At 37.0% G+C, this 23,463-nt stretch overlaps 1 protein-coding gene across 1 annotated transcript in view; it reads left to right on the top strand.

The window, feature by feature from the left end:
• tent4a (terminal nucleotidyltransferase 4A) overlaps positions 1-22,363 on the top strand; it is a 36,189-nt gene extending 13,826 nt beyond the window's left edge. Inside the window, exons 3-13 of the mRNA XM_022683126.2 lie at positions 140-186; positions 673-793; positions 1,741-1,848; positions 4,356-4,484; positions 5,484-5,697; positions 6,718-6,844; positions 11,191-11,297; positions 13,760-13,938; positions 14,221-14,367; positions 15,995-16,048; positions 17,657-22,363. Coding sequence (XP_022538847.2) covers positions 140-186; positions 673-793; positions 1,741-1,848; positions 4,356-4,484; positions 5,484-5,697; positions 6,718-6,844; positions 11,191-11,297; positions 13,760-13,938; positions 14,221-14,367; positions 15,995-16,048; positions 17,657-17,803 — 1,380 coding nt within the window. The 3' untranslated portion in view covers positions 17,804-22,363. The remainder of the gene's footprint in view (positions 1-139; positions 187-672; positions 794-1,740; positions 1,849-4,355; positions 4,485-5,483; positions 5,698-6,717; positions 6,845-11,190; positions 11,298-13,759; positions 13,939-14,220; positions 14,368-15,994; positions 16,049-17,656) is intronic.
• The last annotated feature ends 1,100 nt before the right edge of the window (positions 22,364-23,463 follow it).

Below are 23,463 nucleotides of genomic sequence, written 5' to 3'. Positions count from 1 at the left end.
AAGTAAAAACATCAACTCTGTGTGTTGTTTTTTTTTTTTTTTTTTTTTTTTTCCTCTTTTCACGATGACAATCATTTGTCTTTTCTAAAGGATACTAAATGACCAGAATTTTACATCTTTTTATCTTTGTCTCTGCCAGGTTCAGATATTTGGCAGCTTTAGCACTGGACTCTACCTCCCCACCAGGTGAGTAGGCGAGTAATAACTGTTAACTAAAATCTTCTGAATTGCTAAATATATATTTTTTTACTTTTACACCTGTTTTACACAGGGTTGTTCTGCTGTGTGCTTTCCAGTCTGTAATATACAACTTTATATTATTTGGCCGATAATGTATCTGTGATTTATAGTCTGAACTGGCTTAACAAATTCAAGGACATGAATTTAAAATGAATTGGTCTTGTTCTGCAGACCATTAGAATGGTTCTGGAGAGACATTTTCATTATTAATTAATTTACAGGTAATTTAATTCCGTTTGCATTATGCACTCCAGAAATTACACTACAATTACAATTTGCTCATATAACCTGGCTTTTATTTTTTTATTGATTGTGGTCTTATGGTCTTATTTGTTGTTTCTAATAGAACCACACTGTCTCTGTCCTCAATATTGTCCCCTCATAATATCTATGAAATGGCTAATAAGGATAATGTGTTGTATATTTTTGAAGTGACATTGACCTGGTGGTGTTCGGGAAGTGGGAGAGACCCCCTTTACAGCAGCTGGAGCAGGCCCTCCGAAAAAACAACGTGGCAGAGCCGTACTCCATCAAAGTACTCGACAAAGCTACGGTGAGAGATTGATGATAATGATGATGATGCCAAAGCAGCACATCCACAACCATCCTTCAGTCTGATCCTTTAGTTAATTGTGAAGTGCAGGGATGCGTAATAACAAACTACTGTAATAGGACCATATTTTTATATTTAAAAAATACAAAGATTTGACTAATCATTCAAACTTACATTGATTTATTTATTGTGTTCGATAAAAGCAGGACATTTATTTAGCCAGGATATGAAGCTGATGTTTGATGTTTGATGTTTGATGTGATAAACTGCAAATATCTGCATTTTTCAAGTAATTGTGCATTCTAAATCATGTTCTAAGCTTGTATACAGATTTTTAATTGAATGTATTGTTTCAACATAGCAAGTTCATTTTTTATGGGAATAAATAAGGTGAAAATTTTGATCTAGCAAATTCATAGCAAGCACCTTAAATTCCAACACCATAGCAGCCGCAACATAGCAGCCGCACTGCAACACCATAGCAGCCACTCTGCAACACCATAGCAGCCGCATCATAGCAGCTGCACCATAGCAGCCGCACTGCAACACCATAGCAGCCGCACTGCAACACCAAAGCAGCCACTCTGCAACAGCATAGCAGCAGCAACATAGCAGCCACCCTGCAACACTATAGCAGCTGTAGTAATGGGAGCCACCTAAGCCATGCAACCATGTACTGTTGTTAACTCTACTAAAATAAATGTTACAGTTTCCTGTAATGCTGATACATTTGAACTTAGACCCAATGTCTACATTTCAGTTTGTCATTTCTTTAGAAGACATGTATGTAAGCAAAATTTGGATTGTCATCCAATATTCCATTGTTCATTTCTTGCTGGATGTATGAGCTATTGTTTGCCTTTAGTTTTCTGCAGTCAGTGGCTTTTTTTTTTTTTTTTTTGGACCTGTTTCTCACTGACTGGATATATGTATTTTTTTTTCTCAAGGTACCAATTATCAAACTGACAGACCAGGAAACCGAGGTGAAAGTGGACATCAGCTTCAACGTGGAGACTGGGGTCAAAGCCGCCCGCTTCATTAAAGATTATGTGAAGGTAATAACTGTTGAAACGGCCAGTTTGGTGGACTTCCCTACTGGCTTAGTTTAATTTATCACGGGCCACATTGACAGATTAAGATCGGTTATAATGAATAAAGGCTTCCTAATGGGAATAGGCATTAATGGAAAGCCATTTTGGGACCCGTTTTAATCACGTTAATGGTAAGCTGGACTGCATAGTGTAGTACAGATGCGCACAGTAGGCTGTTTGAACACCTACAGTAGTTGGTGACCTAGTTTTCTCAGGTGCTACATGGACTAGTTTTGGGCATGTTGCATCCTGGTGTGTTTGATTTACAGGCACAAGAATGTAGCCTGAACTTTTGAGTGGTGGGAGGATTGTAACGGACACTTATTTTTCTTTGCATTCCTGTCGTGGAATCGTGCTGTCACGGTTGACAGTCAACTTCAGAGAGCGTAACTTGCTCCTGAAGAAATGTCAGCAGTGAAGGATTTACTCAGGGTACGTGATGTTCCCAGCAGAGCGGCCTGTGTGAGGGATGCAGCGGGAAGACTGATGACTAATAAACCGCAAACGTGTGGATACGAATGAGAATAAGATTTTTTAGAGTCAGTAAGAGTGAATTTTTAATGTGATTCAGTGGAGGATCTGGCAGAATATTGCAATGTTGTAGCTGTTATTTAAGAACATTTAAAAAGACAAATGAAATTCAGTACATACAGCTCTGGAAATAATAAGAGACCACTAAATAATTGAGTTATGATTTTACCAAATTAAAAACTTAATCTAAATTTAATCAGGAGGAAGATGGTTGATCACAAGCGATCAAACCAAGCTGGACTGCTTAAATTTTTGCCCCAGGAGCGTCACAGAATTATCCAAAAGCAGTGTGTAAGACTGGTGGAGGAGAAAATGCCAAGATGCATGAAAACTGTGATTAAAAACCAGTCTTATTCCACCAAATATTGATTTTTGAACTCCTAAAACTTTATGAATATGAACTTGTTTGGAGACATGATCTTTCTGAAGGATTTACTCAGGGTTCCCAGCAGAGCGGCCTGTGTATGAGGGATGCAGTGGGAAGGCTGATGACTATTATACCGTAAACGTGTGGATACGAATGAGAATAAGAATTTATGGAAGAGTCAGTAATAGTGCATTTTTAATTGAATTCAATGGAGGATGAAGGATCTGGCAAAATATCGCAATGCTGTAGCTGTTATTTAAAAACATTTTCAGAATTTTTTTATTAGTAAAGACACATGAAATTCAATATATACAGATCTGGAAAAAAATAAGAGACCACTTTAAAATGATGAGTTTCTTTGATTTTACCAAATTAAAAACGTCTGGAATTGAATCATGAAACAAATGGATGATCACAAGCCATTAAACCAAGCTGAACTGCTTGAATTTTTGCACCAGGAGTGGCATAAAGTTATCCAAAAGCAGTGTGCAAGACTGGTGGAGGAGAACATGCCAAGATGCATGAGAACTGTGATTAAAAACCAGGAATATTCCACCAAATATTGATTTCTGAACTCTTAAAACTTTATGGATATGAACTTGTTTGAAAATATGATTTTTGTGAAGGATTTACTCAGGGTATGTGATGTTCCCAGCAAAGCAGCCTGTGTGTGAGGGATGCTGCAGGGAGACTGATGACTATTAAACTGCAAACATGTGGATATGATGAGACGTGGATATATATGAGAATAATATTTATTTTGGAAGAGTCTGTAATAGTGCATTTTTAATGGAATTCAGTGGAGGATCTGACAGAATATTGCAGTGCTGTAGCTGTTATTTAAGAACATTTTAAGAAGATTTTTTTTTTTGTAATAAAGTGCTGGAACTTTTTCCGGTACAAGCTCAGTCCTTGGAATGTTTTGAAAATATGCGTGCGTTGGTCTGTGGGAGGCACCGATAACCAAGGTGAGCTGGATAAACACTTCAGAAATGAGTAGCGTTTTCAGATATTTTAGATTAAAAAGATAAAATGTCTGTATGTAAAATTGCGGTTACTCCGTTTTAAAAATCGCATAGTTAATCGTGAAAATCGCCCAGCACTGAATAAAGCCCCTAAACCTTACCACATCAGGGGCACCTTAGCAAGGTAAATGCAACGACGTACCGTTTTCTGCTCTGTTCTGGACCAATTAAACTGACCTACAAGTGTAAAGGCATCCTAATTCTGTCTCTATAATGCATGCAGTTGTCCAGTGAGGAATCTGCAAGAAGAGGCAGAACACTGTTATCACTCTTACTGCGATAGTTTTCAGCTCCACTGCACTTTGATTCTGGAGTCTGAGCCAGAATGCTACTGCTGCATCGCTCTGATGCTGAACAGATGGAGCTGTCCCATGTGAAATTAGGCCTTCTTTACCTCTGCTTTCAGATCTCTATCCTTTGTGTTTATTTCTCCTACAGCTGACCTGTCCCTTCTGCTGCGTGAGTGGGTTGTTTAAAGCCTCTCCCCTTTTTTTTTCCTCCTCTCTCTCTTTCTCTCTCTCTCTCTCTCTCTCTCTGTTCTCTTGTAGAAGTACACCGTGCTGCCTTACTTGATCTTCGTTCTGAAGCAGTTCCTCCTGCAGAGAGACCTGAATGAAGTCTTTACAGGAGGCATCAGCTCCTACAGCCTCATCCTGATGGTTATCAGCTTTCTGCAGGTGAGGCTCATGCCAAGATCACCACTAAGGGTCTTGCATAGCCCTGTCAAATAATTCAGGGATTTTATGATTGCAAGAAAAGCCTATTAACCCTTCAAGCCTGAATTATCTCCAGTGATTGAAGAAATGTAGCTAAGAATGCTATTTTGCACAAAAAAGAGGACTCTAATATTTTACTGAAACATCTATACAGCAAATAACTCCAATTAACTAAAATATTTAATATAGATTTTTTAATTTCTATTGCATTGATAACCTGTGTGTAATATTTTGTATTTCATATTGGCCTTTATATTTCATAAACCAGTTAAAAAACATTAAAAAAAACATGATTAAAATAGTGCTCTTAATCACATTAAATTAGTAAAAATTATACTACTGTTTTTCCAGTGCAGTGGGTGGGGCCAAGTTACTATTTCATGGGTGTGTAAACTTGTTCATTGGCTGGTTCATGGTCTGTTCTGATGGACATGACGCTATTTGAGAGCTGTTGTCTAACAAAACATTTAAAAATAAAGAAAATACATGATGTTCATTGTAATGGATGCAGAGTCTAAAAGGGCTTTTATTTTAATTATGTTTAATTTTTACTAATGATAATTATACATTTTTGTATATTCCAATTCCAGTGTCTGAATATTCTTAATAATTAAAAGCGCATTGCTCTGTAAAAGGGTAATTGCGTTTGTGTGCTGTTATTATATTATCATATTATATTATATCTGTGGCATAAAATGGTCTTAAATCACTATAATACTCATCATGACAGGCCTAGTCACATTTGGATGTTTAGGTTTACATTTGAGTATGAATGTTAAAATGCCCTGAACTATAACACAGTGTGTCTGTCTGATTGTTGTACAGACAGTTTTTAGGGTTTTATTCTTTTTTTTTGTCATGTAGCTCCAGTGCAGACCTTCAGTATACCTTTTTTCCATTTTAATATTTCATATTTGACTTTTCTTTACACTAACCCTCATTCTCACTGTAATCTCCCAGCTACACCCACGATTTGATCCCCGGATTCCAAACACAAACCTGGGTGTTCTGCTCATTGAGTTCTTCGAGCTGTACGGCAGACATTTTAACTACCTGAAAACAGGTATCAGGATAAAGAACGGCGGTGCGTACATGGCTAAAGAAGACATTATGAAGGCCATGAGCAACGGCTACAGACCCTCCATGCTCTGCATAGAGGACCCTCTGCTTCCAGGTATGTATATAATTTCGGAAGTATTGCATAATTTTGGATTGAACCCTGTTGTCTTTCTTCTGTGTGATGTGTTGTATACAGCTCTGGGAAAAAATAAAAGACCACTTCAGTTTCTGAATCAGTTTCTCTGATTTTGCTATTTATAGGTATATATTTCAGTAAAATGAACATTGTTGTTTTATTCTATAAGCTACAGACACATTTCTCCCAAATTCTAAATACAAATATTGTCATTTAGAGCATTTATTTGCAGAACATGAGAAATGGCTGAAATAACAAAAGATACAGAGCTTTTAGACTTCAAATAATACAAAGAAAACAAGTTCTTATTCATAAAGTTTTACAAGTTTAAAATCAGTATCAATACTTGACTTGTGATCATCCATCTTCCTCTTGAATATAATCCAGAGGTTTTCAATTTGGCAAAATCAAAGAAACTCATTATTTTTAAGTGATTTATTTTTTTTTTCCAGAGCTGTATTTTTTAATTAGTTATTATTGCCTCTTATAGAGCTGTGTGGACAGTAGTGGTGGGCGATGTGCCTATTTCAGGGTATTTTTTTTGCAATAATGACATTCTTAAAGATATGACAGTATAAAATAGCAAAATAATGCAATGAAGCACAAAATCTACCACAAAACTACAGTTAAGAACAGTTATTACATGCATATAAAATACTTTAAACAAGAACAATTATACATAAATACCCTTAATCTTCACAGTAAATTGCAAAGCAAACACAAAATATACTGCTTTCAGTACCAAATGCTGCTATTGTCATGATATGGATTTTTTTTTTTTTTTGTATTTTCTCAAAAATAATAATGATTATTATTGTGTATGATGTGATATGGCACACCCCAAATGTATTTTTAGAGATAGAGAAACACGTCTGGATACGTGTGAACTTGGCTTGAATTTGGATAGATTTCTGTAAATACATTTTTATTTTTTTTATTTTTTTTTCCCCAATGTAAATATATTTGTAGAATTACAGTGTTTTCTGATTGGTGTCACAGGTAACGACGTGGGCAGGAGTTCATATGGAGCCATGCATGTGAAGCATGTTTTTGACTATGCCTACATCGTCCTCGGCAATGCGGTGTCTCCTCTCGCCAACTCCTATCCCAACAAAGACAGTGACAGGTGGGCTTTTACACACGCAGCGTTTTATTTAACACTTTCTGTTTTCTCCTTTTAAAAGACAGATGTTTGTTTTAAGTGAAACAGTAAAGATGTAGTATTTAGTACTTTTCAAAATTCAAGCACTGCTAGCCTCAGTAACAGGATTTATCTCTTTCTTTAATATGATGACTAGTAGATTGTATTTGCAAAAGTATGCATACAACTCTCCTGATTAACAAATTCAGCTACTTGTCATGCATCCCTGGTTAAAATGTCTGTTACTGTGAATAACTAAATGAGTAGAAGAGGACCTGATTACCAAACATACATAAAGAATACATTTCTTATACTTCTTTATTTGAGTTTGATTACTTGTTTTATTCATCTTTTTTGTATTAAAAAGAACAGTTATTATAACAGCCCTCTTTGGCAAGAATCAAAGCTTATACATTGTAGCATTTTATGTCTTTGTTTGTTTTTTTTTTGTCCTTTTCTCCTTTTTAAAGGCTTTTACTTTTGTAAGATTTTTGAGTCTTATGCCAAACTCAAGACTACATGACTTTTGTTTCACTTACGATGTTCACTATGTCAAATTAAGCAGTCATCTTCGTTTTGTGTCTTACTCAAGGAACTGTCAACACTACACATTAGTCACTGATCAATTATCACCCACGTCCTTGCGTGAGTTCGTAGATCATTGTGGAGGAGGTGCAAAGAATCGGCCACAGGGACTCGCTGTTTTGAATCCTGTTCATGTAGCTCGCCATCAGCCGGCGGATCCCTGAGAGTACAATTGGCCTTGCTCTCTCTGGGTGTGTAGATGACGTCTCTCCGCAGACCGCTCCAGAGGGTGATGCCCACAGGACGTCTGTAAGCTGATGTATCAGAACAAAGACTTTGCGCTTTCCTTCGAGCACGCTGACTACTCGGCAATGCTGCATCATTAGCAGTTTGAAAAGAGGCGGTGGCTGACTTCACATGTATCGGAGGAGGCATGTGCTAGTCTTCACCCTCCTGGTTTCGGGGTATTACTAGTGATGAAGGGAGTCCTAATGAGTGGGTTAGGTAATTGGGCCTGTAAATTGAAGAAAAAAATAGACTCCAACCAGTGCTGGGCGATTATGGCCTGAAAAAAAAGAAAAAAAAATTTTTTTTTTTTTTCAACAAAAAAAAAACGGATTTTCTCTTATAATTGATTTTTTTTTCCCCCTACTAAAAATTAAACTACAGATGATAGGTTGACCTATAAAAAAAAGAAAATTGAGTAAATCAGTGATTCAAAACATTGTTTTCAAGCCTATGCGTTCGTATAAACTTTGAAGGAAAGATTATTATTGTTGTCCACAATTAATCTAATGTGTTAATCTAGCTAATTATATGCTTTATCCCACCGAGTGTTTTTGTCAGAACAGTGCTGGAACTTTTTTGGGTAAGAGCTCAGTCCCCTGTTTATAAAATATGCACGCATTAGTCTGTAACGGTAACCAAGGTAAGATGAATAAACACTTTAGAAATTAGTAGCGTTTTTTGGATATTTTAGATTTAAAATACAAAATGTCTATATGTAAAATTGTGATTACTTCATTTTGAAAATCGCATTAAAACTGTAATTCGAATTAATCAAATTAATTGTGAAAATCACCCAGCACTCGATCTGACTTGTCGGTGCTGACAATATTGGGCTAAATTTGTGTAGTCTGATTTGTGCTTTACGTGCACTGTTCTTTAAACGTATATTTTCAGATTTAAATGTCATTAATGGCAGGAGATTGTGAGGGCCATGGCAAAATTTTTAGCCTGTGCCTCTTGGTTATAGGTAGTTTATTGTGGATTCTGGTGTGTGTATTCTGCTAAAGAAATCATCCTGTTTTTATCTTTATTTATATATGTTTTACAGGCAATATGATATTTGTTCCCAGACTTTTTAAAAATCCATTCTTTCCTCTGACATTGAAATCTTTCCTGTGTCCCTGGCTGCATCAAAAACCCAAAACATGTTTGATCTACCACCATTTTAAAAGGATAAGTGTTCCTTTTAAAATATGAATTACCTTTCTCTTACCTCAGCCTACCTCCTGGTTGGCGAACAGACTGCAGCCTGCCAATTCTGTGATACTCTTCAAACTATTAAACACATCTTAGTAGACTGCCCTGCACTTTTAACCACCAGAAATAACTTTTATAGAGTTACAAATATGAAAGAACTGTTGAAAAAAATTCTCAAGTCATGAACATTGTTGATGCCATAAAATAGCCAACCTGTTGCTGATATGGCACAAAACCCAACAAACAAACCAAAAAAAATCTTACCTCAGCCAGAAGTTCACTTTTAGCTGTTTCAGTCCACATGGGTTATTTCCGCAGTGCCACACATCTCACACTTCCCCTTTCCCCTTTTCTTGCCACTCTTCCATGAAGGTCCTATAGAGTGCACCATCACTCCAGAGCCTCTTTCTGTCAAGCTGGGGAGCATACAGTTCACATTTCAAGCACTTCTTTAAGCAGTTCTCTCTTACAAAGTTCTTTTTCATAGTCATTTCCTGATAATTGCTTTGCTATCTTTTTATAGTCTTCTCCTGCTTTGTGGTCATCAGTGATTTTGATCTGGTCAAACTGCTAAACAGCTGCTTAGAGGAGAACATGGCTGCTGGTTGTTGAACAAGGTTTGAGAAGTCTTTGAAAAAATTGGCATCACCTGGTCTTTCCTAACAGTGGTGGTGATCATTGTGAACCATAGTCCTAACAAACTAATTAAAGGAGAACTCCAGTGTAAAATTGACTTTTGGTGTTGTAAAATATGATAAAAAGTACATACCTCTGTTGAATAGCACACCTCCGCTTTCCTACAGCTTTCTGAGATCCAGCAATTTTGTACTTTTTGCCCAGCACTCTGTACGGGGCATATTTTCATATTTTTGGGGCAATAAATCACTTTTTACACCAGCCTTTTTATCCAGGCTCAAAGTAGCTAAACATCATCTTGCTAGAATCTGGAGAACCCTGACATTTAAAACGAGGCATTAATAACTTAAAAAGTGCACAAGAACAATTATAAACATATCCTGTTTATATCCTGAGCTTTTAGCTCCATGCGCCGCCGTTATTGTATTGATAATGACAGACATATATACATAGACTCCACATAGCATAGCAGCCAGTGCCAGGAGGCAGTCTAAGCAGAGTCTATGTATGTATAGGTCTTTTTATCATGTTTTACTACACCCAAAGTCAATTTTTACACCGGAGTTCTCCTTTAAGGTCTGAGATATTGGTGAGAGGTATTTGAGAGCTTAGTTCATTTGAAGTGTCCTCACATATGTATGGTGCTCCTTTTCACTGTTTCCACAAATTGTACAAACCATAATAATACACTGATCTTAAAATGTTGAACACAGTATTTTGTCCTTAACTGTGTGCTTTTTTTTTGGTGATCAGTTCATCCTCTGCTTAATTATTCACAGTAGCAAACTTTGACCGGGATACCCAAATATTTGCATGCCACTGAATAATGCACCTCGTTACTGACCCATAACTAGTACTACTTAAAAAATAAATAAATAAATAAATAAATTTGTACATGCACTGCCTGGCCAAACAAAAAAAGGTCACACACTTTAATATTTAATTGGACCGCCTTTAGCTTTGATTGAGTCACGCATTCGCTGTGGCATTGTTTCAATAAGCTTCTGCAATGTCACATCATTTATTTCAATCCAGTGTTTCATTAATTTTTCACCAAGATCTTACAGCAGCATTGATGATGGTAGAGTCTGACCAACCGCTGCACAAAGTCTTCTCCAGCACATCCCAAAGATTCTCACTGAGGTTAAGCTCTGGACTCTGTGGTGAACAATCCATGTGTGAAAATGATGATCTCATTCTCCCTGAATCACTCTTTCACAATTCCAGCCCCATGAATCCTGACGTTGTCATCTTGGAATATGTTCGTGTCATCAAGGAAGAAAAAATCTGTTAATAGAATAAGCTGGTCTATATTCAGTATATTCAGGTAGTCTGCTGATCTCATTCTTTCAGCACATACTGTTGCTAAATCTAGACCTGACCAACTGCAGCAGCAACCTCACATCATTTACTTTTTTGTCCAGGCAGTGTATTTAATAGTATAATAGTGTAATGTGTGTTGGCATTGTGAATTTAACATTACCGTTACATTAATTTGTACATTTTTATTTTATTTTTTTTATCAGTGGTGTATTTATTCTTTTGTTACAGTGGTGATAAAGATCTGTGCTGCAATGAACTAGCTGATTTTATTTATTTATTTATTTTTGCACAACTTACGTTTCTATGTTAGTAACAAATGAAGAACTTACGTTTACTCTGGTTTTTAATTTGCTGAATTGCAGCACTTTGGGACGCATCATTAAGGTCACGCAGGAGGTGATCGACTACAGGGAGTGGATCGTTCAGAAGTGGGGCAGCAAGCAGGTTTCCCGTCCCGAGAGAAACGGTGGTAAGCTGGCTGTTTCACTTCTCAGCTCTGGTATAAAGGAGGGTTTGAGCTGTAGTCTGTTAATCAGCTGGCAACTGTAGCATATTGCCCATCCCTGATATTATCATGATGCACAATATTTTGTGTGAAATTTTGACACGTGTATATAAAAGCGCCATTAACAGCAGATTCTTAAAAATTTCTTCTTAAATACTTACCCATAAATAAAACAGTGGTTGGTATTCAAATTATACTAGATTTTATAATAAGATTTACTTACAACAGTTTATTCTGTGTTAGAAGTGAGCGATATGTCATGATATATCAGTGTAGTCTTGTGATAACTAACTATATTCTTGGCGATATGAATAAACTCTTAAATATATTAATTTCAATAATATACTATTGTTTAAGTTCATGTAAGTATTTCTACAGTTTCCTACTTTCATTATAAAGCAAATATTATGTAATCCAATTTCCATTTTCCATGCAGTAGTAGCTTACCACAAGTCTGTTTTTTGTATAAAATAATAATAATGTAATACAATAAATTATGTATAAACATAAAAATGTAATGTTGCAAAAATACTACAGTGCAGGGTATTTAGTCTATGCTTATAAACTGCAAATGTAAACAATTACACTTAAAAAAAACCCTCATTGCTATTACCATGGTATTACTGTTTGTGTTCGGTGTGGTGCAGTGGATAACACACTTGCCTGCCAGTAAGCTACCATGTGGAAGACTGGGGTTCAATTCCAGCTCTGGGTTACTGTGCTACATCAATAAGAGTCCTTGGGCAAGACTCCCAACACTACATTTGCTCATATTCAAAATAACATGCATCCAATAGCTGGCTAGCTTAATTCATTCATTCACAGTCTGCTAGCCAAAATTGTGAGGCCTGAGCTAAAGATACGATCACTGCACGTCATTAAAAGTTCAGGTAAGCCAGGATTATACTCCTCAAAGATTCATCAGCACTGATCAAATCTACCACCTCGATTATCTGTAGGCACCTAAATGCCATTCTGGGTCATTCTAGCCCAGTGTAACCCCTGGCTGTCTCCTTCTCCACAAGTCTCTTCGGTAAAGTCCAGCAGTTTCTTTCAGGCCCCTAGCAGTTAAACTGCTGACCAGCGCTGGAAATTTAATTGGAACTCTGCAGAATGTCTCGCGTCTGTGATGGGGAAAGTGTCTGTCACTCACTCAGCAGCCCGTCCGCCGTCCTCTCCCTTTACTCCTCGTTAATGAGATTAAATATGATGGATGGCTTTTATTAGGGCACAACATTAGTTCTGCCGTGGCATCCGTAACCTTTTGAACAGTCACCGTGGGAAACGGTCATTTTAGAGCTGATTTACAGCTCTGTCTATCAGTCTAGACACGTCTTTGGACTTTTTTGGGACTCTTTTTCCCCCTCTCATTTTATTTCATACATTTATGTACAACTAAATGGGTTTTATTTAATTGAAAACTGAATAAATGATATTGATAATTATAATTTCCTTAACCTTACTGACATTTCAATTACAGTTTCTAGCTTTTAGAGTTACTTTAAAGTTTCTAGATTTTAGACACATAATGTAGTCAAATTGAAAAGAATCCAGTAAAAATTAAAACATTAAAACGTATTCTTTTCGGGCGCATTCACACCAGAAAGTCTGAACCAGAGTCCGCACCAAGGGTTGTGTCTTTGGTTTCATACTGCAGTTCAGTAGGTAGACTAAAGAGCTTTACTGCATCCTGGCTTTATCAGATACGAGGGCTGCATCTCTCTATACTTCCTAATAATTGGTTTTGTAGAATGTTCGTTATATCCACACAACACTGTTCAAAAAACAGATCTGGAACACATTGAATCATTTTATCCCAGATGTAAGTTTTTGAAAAATTATCCTGCTATATAGGCATAGATACGCTTAAAAATTTCTGTTTTTTTTTTCAGACTATAAGGCCCACATAAAATCCTTTTAAAATAAGTTATCTTCAGAGTTTTAAGATTTTCAGAGTTAAGTTCTCCAGCACTGAGACTGGAGCAGTATTAGCACTAGCCACTAACAGTGCTAAGCTCCAGCTCTTTCACCATTTAAAGGTGAGTATTTTGGGCCTGTAGCCTTCTGCTGACCATGGCTAGCACATCTGGAGCAGCATTAACATTAGCTGCTAATCATGCTAAGTGCCAGCTCTTTTGCTGTTTTGTTTACTTAACATAGCTCTACTTAACTTAGTTACCCCCCACCACCACCCAGCAGTGAGACCTGCTGAATTAGAAGGAAAACATGGCAACAACCCTGTTCCTTACTAGTGTCGCATAATGTGCCTTATAACCCTGTCTCTACTGATTTTAGAATGTTTACATGTCCCTAAAGGCCTTAATTACCGGGATCAGGTGTGTGAGATTAAAGGTGGAATGTAAACGTTGCAGGGAGGTGGAATATCTATGTGTATCGTCATTGTGTGTTTGTGTATGTTTGTGCAGGTCCAGTTCATAAAGACTCTGTGGACCAGGCTGAACACGGCACTCTGCTGGGTGTAGGTGTGGGTGCAGAAGAGCCTCCCCAGAGGGACTCTGTCTCTCCAAACAGCGCAGACTCCCCTATGTCTCTGTCCAGCCCCCAGCAGCAGTCCTCTGCCTCCTCACTGTCCGGCAGTGATATCGTAAGTCCTTACCTGAGGGAAATTTCAAAAGAGCATGATATCTATAAGACAAAAAATAGTCAGAAAGGAGGTTTATGGGAGGTTACTTTTGACCTAAAATGATTTTTGCAGGCAAGAACATTATTCGGTAACATTTATAATGTGACATAAGACATGTCTGTTTAGAGTTTTGCTGCTCAGCAGCTTTAATCAAGCAGTAAGATTAACTGGGGAAAATTGTTTTGTGAAACGGTCCATGCTTGTATTTTGACATAAATGCACGCTTGTTCGATTTCTCTGCAGGACTCTGACTGCACACCCTCTGCGGCTCCAGCTGTGACACCCTATCCTCTGCAGACGCTGGCCCTGGGCACGCTGCCTACTGACCTGCAGATGGGCACGATCAAAGCTAACCTCAGCATGCCACTCACAATGCCACCGACCAACCAAGTAAGCACAGACAAACGGCTTTCTGCCTAAAGCCACAGTCAGACTTGTAATTTTGCCTCTTCTAGTTAAAGGAGAACTCTGGTGTGAAACTGACTTTTGGTGTAGTAAAACATGATAAAGAGTACTAACCTTTAATGAATAGCCCACCTATGTTCTCCCACAGCTTTCTGAGATCCAGTAATTTTGTGCTTTTTGCCCTGCACTCTTTACAATGGGCACTTCGGGGCATATTTTGCCCCGATAAATCGCTTTTTACACTGTTATCCAGGTTAAAAGTAGCTCCACACCTCATTGGTAGAATCGGGAGAGGCCTGACATTTTAAACGAGGCATTAATAACTTTTTAAAAGTGCACAAGAAACGTATTAAAAGCCACTGTTTACAACCCGTAACATAGCCCGGAGCTGAAGCTAGCTAACAGTAGTTTTTAATATGTTTCTTGTGAACTTTTAAAGTTCTTAATGCCTTATTTTAAATGTAAGGGCTGTCCGGATTCTACCAATGAGGTGAGAAGCTACTTTGAGCCTGGATAACAGTGTAAAAAGCATTTTATCTGCAGGGGCAGGTGGATGCCCCAAAGCGCCCATTGTAAAGAATGCTGGGCAAAAAGCACAAAATTACTGGGAGTTACTGGAAAGCTGCAGGAGAGTAGAGGTGGGCTATTCAACAAAGTTTAGTACTCTTTATCATGTTTTCTACACCAAAAGTATGTTTTACAACCGAAATTCTCTTTTAACAGAGGGTACCAGGTTAGACCTTGCCTGCCATTCTGTCTAACAATCTTGTACTGCAAAGACCCCCAAAAATAATAGTAAGACCTGTGTTTCAGAGTTTCAGTCTAAGTTTAAGTTATGTTGGTTTCACTCTTAGTTTGAACATAAATAAATATTTATTTTATCTGCTGTTGCCATGTTCCTTCTCCTTAGCAAGACATTTATGAATAATGTCAAGTTGGACTAATGTAAAAAATTGTGTGAATTCCAAACTGGCTGTTCAAACAGAGTCAGATTGCCAAAAAATGAATATCTATTGAGATTTCAAGACCACTTTTAATAGTGTCTTTATTTGGAATAGAATAAATATTAGATTCAGTGTGCCGTTCACATTGCTTATCCACAACTGATTTTTATTTTACCTTCTTTATGAGCATAGCCTTAGACAGGATCGTTTCCTATTGACTTGAGTGACTTGCACAAGAAAATGACAGCCGTTTGGAAGATAAATAATAAATAGTTTAATTTATAATGTATAATAAATAGTATTTTTCTAATTGCTTGTGTGTCATTGAAGGAGGCACTGTAAATCTCTTCAGCAAGAGAGTGAGGGTATACTATTTAGAGATTTATTGTCCTTAAATAGCTCTCATACTTCCTTCTGTAATTATAATAACAGACCATTAAACACAACAAGTAGACTCCTGTGGTGAAAAATCATTCAAAACAATCTAAAGCTATTTTCTGATCTTCTTTTTTGTGAGTCTGTTCATCTCACATAATTATAGGATGATTCTGTATGCTTGGACTGGTTCATTAGTGCACTAACTGCTCAGTTCTGTCTGTGTGTCTGACTTAGCCCAGTAATGAGAGATGGGCACTAAAAGCTTTTAACTCTTGAAATTTCCTTCTAAGGTAAGAGTATCGATGGCAGGGAATCTTCCTATCCACGTCTTACCAGGCAGACAGGTATGTAAATGTGTGGCACTGCACTGCATGTTTTTACCTATAGTGTCAATGAGTACAATCTTGATGCATTTGTCTGAAGCACTTTGCTTAACTATCTGTATAACATCCTGTTCAAACTGTGGAACAGAAATATTCCACTTTCCTGTTAAGCTTCCAGTACTGATATGTAAACAAACAAAAAACAAATCCCAACATTTTTTTAGTTTTTATTGGATTTCATGTTGAATGGTCCAAAAGAAACGTTCCAAAAATGTCCCAAGCCCAGTCCGCCCGGATTGGTAAGCAGACCATTAAAAACTAAACTAAAACTATTAAAACATGTTTAAATTAGCGAAATCTGTTCAAAATGATGTTAATTGCCACTGCAACACTGAAAAAGCTTCGACCTATTATTTAAGAACAATGTTGATTAAGAACAGCTACACCCAGCAACACATGCAACTTTTATTTTAAAAAAAGAAACAGAAAAAGAAAAAGTTTGATTTGTTACTTAGATATATTGAAATTATTACGTCATAGCTTTATATAAATAAAAATATCATTTAAAAACTGATGTCTACGTCACAAGCTATTTTTTCTGAGCCTGACCCGGCCTGAGGAAAGTAATGGAATTAGGGATGGATTATATAGGAAGAAATTGATATCACAATATGTTTCTTAGTGTCATTCAATGCAACATAATTCCAGTATTGTAAAAAATATATATATTATCACAATATTTAAAGATATTTATTTAAAGACGTATTTTATTTTGATATACAGAAAAATGTATCAGCAGTGGCAAATTTTGCTTTGTAATTTTGCTTACTTTTTAATGAATGTAATCTGACCTCAATCCAACTTCTAAATGCACTTACCTTTTAAATTACATTTTTTCCTCCATGTTGTATTTCACAAATATTTGCATTTGTTGAAAACTTTCGCGAAAATGATACCTATATTGCCATTTTAACAAGTTTTTGCTGGAAAAGGACAAATACAAGCCCTGGATAAGTCGCGAAAAAAAAAACACGAGTTGCCTCCTGCTAAATCTGCAAAAAGGACGGGCAGCTTTTCAGTCCAATCAAGTTTGATAGCAAGCAAAAACTACAGATAGGTGATGCATTTAGAATCCTAAAACTAATTTCTTTTCCTTCTGCAATTACCAAACACAATTATGGTGGTGTTTACATAAACATAATACCATCTCTTGCAGTGTGACAAAAAGCAAATCAATAATTTTGAGTATATGTATGTATAAATGCTCTTAACTCACCCCCAAATTTGACATACTACAGTAACTGCTCAATATGCGATGAATATTGGAACTGACACCAATAAATCCATAATTCCTGCTATTTATTTACTTAGAAGTATTTTGTTTCTCAGTAGCATAGTCGCTGTAAAGTGTGGAGAATAGTTTTGCAATGTATTGCTTATCACTGAATCGCAGTTTAGAGAGACCACTTATTAATTTACCACAGCTGAAAGGTGCTGGAAAAACTTGAGTCTTTGAAAGTGCTTGACTTTTACCTTGTGAAATGGGTATGAACCCTGTGTACAAATACACAATACATAATAGTTTTTAGTACAATTTTCACAGTAAAATCACCAATCTCTCTCTTTCAGGCAGGTCCTAAGTTCCCCCTAAAGGGCTTCCACAACCCTGCAGTGGTGCACAGCCCAAGCCTGGCCAACCGCAACCACTTGCAGTACAACCGTAACCCAGGTCGCCGCCGGAAGAGGGACAGTTTACCGGCCAGCGTCAGCAGATAAACCCCACAGCGCCCCTTACCTCCCTGCCTCCTGCCCCACCCTCACTCTCCTCTCATCTCGTCATTCCTCCTCCTAGTCATTCATCCTCTCTACTTTATATGCGATTTAAGATGATGTGGACTTGACACTCCGCTAAACCCCTTGCTGGTGGGGTTCGGACAGAGAGACCAGCGGTTCCTGCCCCAGCTCTGTGCAGTAGCTGTGGTCATGGTGGTGCTACTTTCACTCTACCACTTAATCTCTGCATGATTCTTTCCTCTCTTTTTTTTTTTCTTTTTGTTTCTCTACCTGGACGATGCCCACAAGGATGCTTCCAAAACAGGACCGGTTCTGTCATTAATCACGTGATTATGTCGGTTTAAAGGAAAACTTCTTTATTTTGTCTTATACTCGTTATTGCTGTTGCATTTGTAAGTATTAAGTTTGGCATTTTGTCTTTGTTTTTTTTGGCCTTAACATGAACACCATCCTACAGATGGTGGCTGTAGATTCAGTGGATTATGTCTGTTGTGGTGTTTGTGCAGTATCTCCGGGGTTAGGAATTGTTCTACAGAGGTGAGAGAAAGGGAAGTAAGTGTGTGTTGAGTGTGTGTGGAACAGAGTGGGTCATTTGTGCAATAACTAAGTACTTTTTTTTCTTTCCCTAAAGTTTATGTATTTATGTATGACATTTTTTATATATTTTTAAATGCTTTTATTTTGTAGAGTTTTAATTTTAAGTCTTCGTTGTTTTCCCTGTTTACAAAGGAGGATCCACACATTTAGCTTTACTTGCTACACTCAGATGATTTGAGGTGTGTGTGCATGTGGGTTCGTGTGCGTTCGTTCATTCCGTGGAATGATCACTCTACCTGCAGGTGGCGCCATTTCCCCAAGATTGGCAACTCTTGGAGCCCTCTGTCAGCTGTCTTTGTGTTTTTAAAGTTTAGTTTATTTGGGTTTTCTGAATGTGTGCGTGTGTTTGTAAGGGTGTGTATATATGTGTGTGTGTGTGTGTGTGTGTCTTACTGACCTGGCTGGGCATTTTGTGGCTTAAAGGAGGGGTTTGGATGTACAACAAAAATGTCAAAAGGGCATGTTTGGTGTTCAAATGGTGCAGGCTTTATTACGTTAGCCTTGTAGCTCCAGTTTAAATCTAACAAACACGTGTGTGTGTGTGTGCGTGTACTCTCAGTTTCCGCAAAACATGTTAGAATAAATTACCGTAAGAACTAGGCCTGTCACAATAATCTTTTTTTTTTTTGTGGACGATATATTGTCACAGAAATTATTGCAATACACAATATTTTTTTGTAAATTTAAGACAATTAAATGCCACTGACATAATGATAACAGAATAGCATTAAAAAGTAATTATACATTTTTTAAATACAGCAAAAATGAAAATAATCATTTATTATAATTAGTTTGGGATTTATATACTTATTTCTTCACCTACTTTAGTCCACTCTGTCTGTATGGAGTCACAGTTATTGAAGCATGACTGTTCACTGTCATATGTGTAAACAAACGATATCACAATTATCAAATGTTATTGAGGTCATGTTTATTTATTGTACAATAAAATGATATTGCAATTATTGTGACGGGCCTAGTAAGAACGTATAGAGCTTAACTAGGTCTAGGTCTTCATGGACTAGCAGACAAAGACATTGACACTATAGCCTGAGGATCATGCCAATCTTAGGTCGTGCTGCTTTCCATCAGCAGCTGGAGTCCGAGAGAGCGCTGTTGGCCATGTTCTTTCAGAGGTCAGTAGATGGCACTCCAGATAGTGTAAAACCTAGTGTGAAAAATAAATAAATAAAAAAAATAAAAAATATTTTAAAAATATATATAAATCTAAAAAAAAAAAAAAAACAAATAGAACTGAAATTGGGTGTAGCCAAATATTAAAACATTTTTATTCCTTCACAGATTCCAACTTCTGTGGATATGTTTCAAGCTAGATTCGAGAACATTTGAATATATATTTCCAAGAATATTATATTTTCTTTGAAATGATTTCAGTGAATATTGGCTATTGTTAACTTTGCTGCTCCAATATTAAATTAAATTAGCTGAATTTGGACTTCATTGATGTCTTGGCTGATGGACACATAGTTTGTGGAACTTTTGATGTGTCAACAAACCACTCCTTTAAATTGGAGCATTGCTATGTGTGCTAAGTTCTAGAGCAGTCGAGCCTCTACACTAGGCCCGGTCTGTGTGTGTGAGTGTGTAAGTGTGTACGAGTCAGTGTGTGTGTGTGAGTGAGCGATTCCCTTTCACATTGCTGTAGTAAGTAAAGAGGGGAGGAGGGAGCCTGAATATGCAGCTAATGCTGAGTGGCCTCTTAGGCAGTGCAACTTTATGCAAAGTGTTCGCATCATTGGGCAGGTTTTGCAGGCACAGATTAATCCTAGGTTTGGACTGAATTGCAGTGCTGATAGTATTTCCATTACAGCCCCATTCAGTCTGAGTTTAGGCCTAATCTGTGTCTTATTTTATTTAAACCTGATCCCTAGAAATGTGCTTGGGCACCAAATCAAAAGGAGAAGATATGGAGAAAGGGAAACTTACTATGATTCCTTTCTGGAATCTTTAATGTGCTTTTCCAGGTACTTACTGTATTGTATTGCCTTGCCATTTTATTTGTAATATATGAAAAAAAAAAATATATATATATATAGTTTTTATTTTTGTTTTATTCTTGTACTGTACTGTATGGTTTCTGTCTGTATATGGCACACTAAACTGTATTGCTGTTACTCGGAGCGTTACAGGCATACAGGTTATTGTTACTATGCAAAGTGGAGTTTCTCTTGAGCCTCTCTTCGTTCGTCTGTCGTGACTGACTCTGGCGGCTTGAAGCCAGCAAGAAGAAAGAACTGGAGCAGAAGCACTCGCAGACCTGCAGACCAAGCAGGATGCTCTGATTGATTTAGCTGGCTGATCAAGGTACACGTGAACAGTTCCTGTATGCAACTTAAGTCTGTTTTCAAAAAAAAGAAAAAAAAAATGATAAAAAAAGAGAAAAATATCTTTAAAAAAATTATTATCCAGCTTCCACTGCTGCTCTGAACTGTTTTACATAGCAGCAGTGGGATTGTGCTCTCTCTCATGTGCGCACACTCTTACTTTCACTTTCTTGCCTTTTTCCTCTCACACTTCTCCTGCTTCAATTTATTCTTTTTCTGTTTGCTTTCATCCTTTTTTTTTTTGCCCCTGTTATGCACTTTTGTTTTTCTGTCTCATTTTTAGCCTTTCTTATTCTCACTCTTTTGCCTCACTTGTTCACTTTTCTCTTGTTTTTATTTTCCTGTCCTTTTTATCTCTCCCTTGCTTTTGTTTTTTCCACTCCATCACTTTCTCTTCCAGTTTCTTTTGTTCTCTCTTTCTTATTCACTTTGTTATTGTCATGCTTTTACATCCTTCTCTTTTGTCCTGTTGTTTTGCTCTTCCTTTACTTTCTTTCTTTCATCTGTCTTTCACCCTTTTAACTTATACTTTTTCTTTCTCTTGCAGTTTCTCAGTCCTGTTCTTGCGCTCTCATTTTATCCTGCACTTGCTTTATTTATTTATTTTTTTGCTTTCTCGCTCTTTCTCGCTTTTTTTTTTTTTTTTTTTTTGCCCTCTCACGCTTTTTTTTTTCCTCAAACATTTTTTTTTTTCACTTTTGTTCAGTCTCATTTTCTGCCTTTCTTATTCTCACTCTTCTGCCTCACTTGTTCACATTTCTCTTAATTTCATTCTTGTCTCTCACCCTTTTTCTCATTCCTGCTCTTTCTCTTGCAGCTCTCTTTTCTCCCTCTCTTGCTATATATATTTTATATTTCTTTTATTTTTCTTTGTGCTTTTGCAGGCTTTTTCTTTTTCTTTCTCACGGTTTCCGTTTCTCATTCTTTCTCTCTCTCTCTCTATCTCTCGCTGTAACCATGTTTGTGGCAACTGCCAAAAAAAAGCAGAATCTGGATGCCTCCTCTGTATGGAATGACTTTTGCTGTCACAAAAACGTGTCTGTGAAGTGCTTTTACGAGGTCATACCCGTCACACAGAGACTTTACACCACACACACCGAGTCTAACAGCAGGAGTGTCCTTTTAACCCGACTTTCCCGCCTATCAATGCAATATGGCAAATAGAAGCATACCTGCAGAATCTGCTTTTAGGTAGATCCAGCATCTTTGCCAGTGTTCCAACACTGAGCTGCTTCTTTATTACGCTTGTTCTATCTACCAGCTCTTTATCAGACACACAGACTGGCTGGTGTGTGTTGGTGTTGGATCGTGGGTTTCGCCTCGGCGGCCGCGTACTGTTATCTCCAGTGTGACTCTCCCTGTTTGATGTCGGTGACCGATTTTAAATGTACCTTTTTCTTTTTTTTCTTTTTTTTGCTGACGTCTGTAATTTTGCAGTGGCCAAAAGCACTCCAGAACTCGTCAGTCTCGATACAGAAAGCCCTCGAAGCATCCGAGGTCATGTGGAGGACTTAGGTTTTCCCTTTTTCTTGTTTTTCTTTAATATTTTTATGTACTTTCTTTTCTATTTTATTTTTTAAATAAAAGTCTCAAAACCGTCCACATGTCTGATGTTACTTTTCTTACAAATACCTATGGCTGGATATAGTTTTACATTTTTCAATACTGATACAGAGCGGTACAGTACCTTGAATTCGGTACCGATACAAAAACGGTACTTTTTTTTTTTTTTTTAATTGAAACCAAAAAATACAAAAAGCCATAATTATTCTCACACAATGGATTTTTTTAACAGCTGACATGAGTAATCTCATTCTCACACTGTCACCATGAGAGACTACTATACTTTTAGACATTTTTGGAACTTGTGTGGCACTTTATTAGGAACAAAAACAACATTACTGTTATGCTTTAGCTGATTAAACTACAATTTTTTTTCTTAAGCATATTACTGGATGCATTTCAGTTTTGAGTTATTTTTGGGGATTTCAGCATTAGATTGGCAAAATGTAATTATATTAGTGGTGTCAATCACTTAATGAAATAAAAGCATGATTAATTTTTTTATGCTGGAATTTTCTAGTATTATTGTGAGGGGACCGTAATAATAGTGTAGTGTGAGATTACAGCCATACTCTTAATCTCAATTCTTTCATATTTGAATTGTATTAAGGAACTGCATTTAGTTTCCTAAAATAGTCTTTTCATGCAAAAAGTCACATTATTTAATCTCTGCTATACTGTAAGATTCTGTAACTGTTTTTGATGGCTGCAGTGCTCTGTGCTTCACCACTGGAGGGCACTACCAGTCTGCAGCTCAAAGCACATGAACAGTAAACATACACTTACAGCACAATATAGTCACCTCTACTGCACTTTCTCAATCTTTTTTTTGTGTTTTTGTTATTTTTTCCCCATTTTCTCCCACTTTAGCTTTGGAAATACACCGAAAGTATATTTAATGTTATTTTCATAAAGTATATTAAATAAAAAAATGCACCTTTAGTATTCTTTACCTAATTTAAACATACTTTTAATGCTCTTCATTATACTTCCTTTTCACAAGGGATGTAAAGTAATGTTCCTTTTTTATTCCAGATGTTTTATAGGAATGCAGTCTATACTGACTTGTATTTAACGAGGCACAGTGCCTGGCGGAGTATGTATGCACATATGTACTTTATGCAGTAATAATATGGA

Source organism: Astyanax mexicanus, chromosome 3 (assembly GCF_023375975.1).
Source record: "Astyanax mexicanus isolate ESR-SI-001 chromosome 3, AstMex3_surface, whole genome shotgun sequence".
Classification (NCBI taxonomy): domain Eukaryota; kingdom Metazoa; phylum Chordata; class Actinopteri; order Characiformes; family Acestrorhamphidae; genus Astyanax; species Astyanax mexicanus.
The sequence above is the reverse complement of the archived record's forward strand: the minus strand, read 5'-3'. Positions and strand labels throughout refer to the sequence as shown.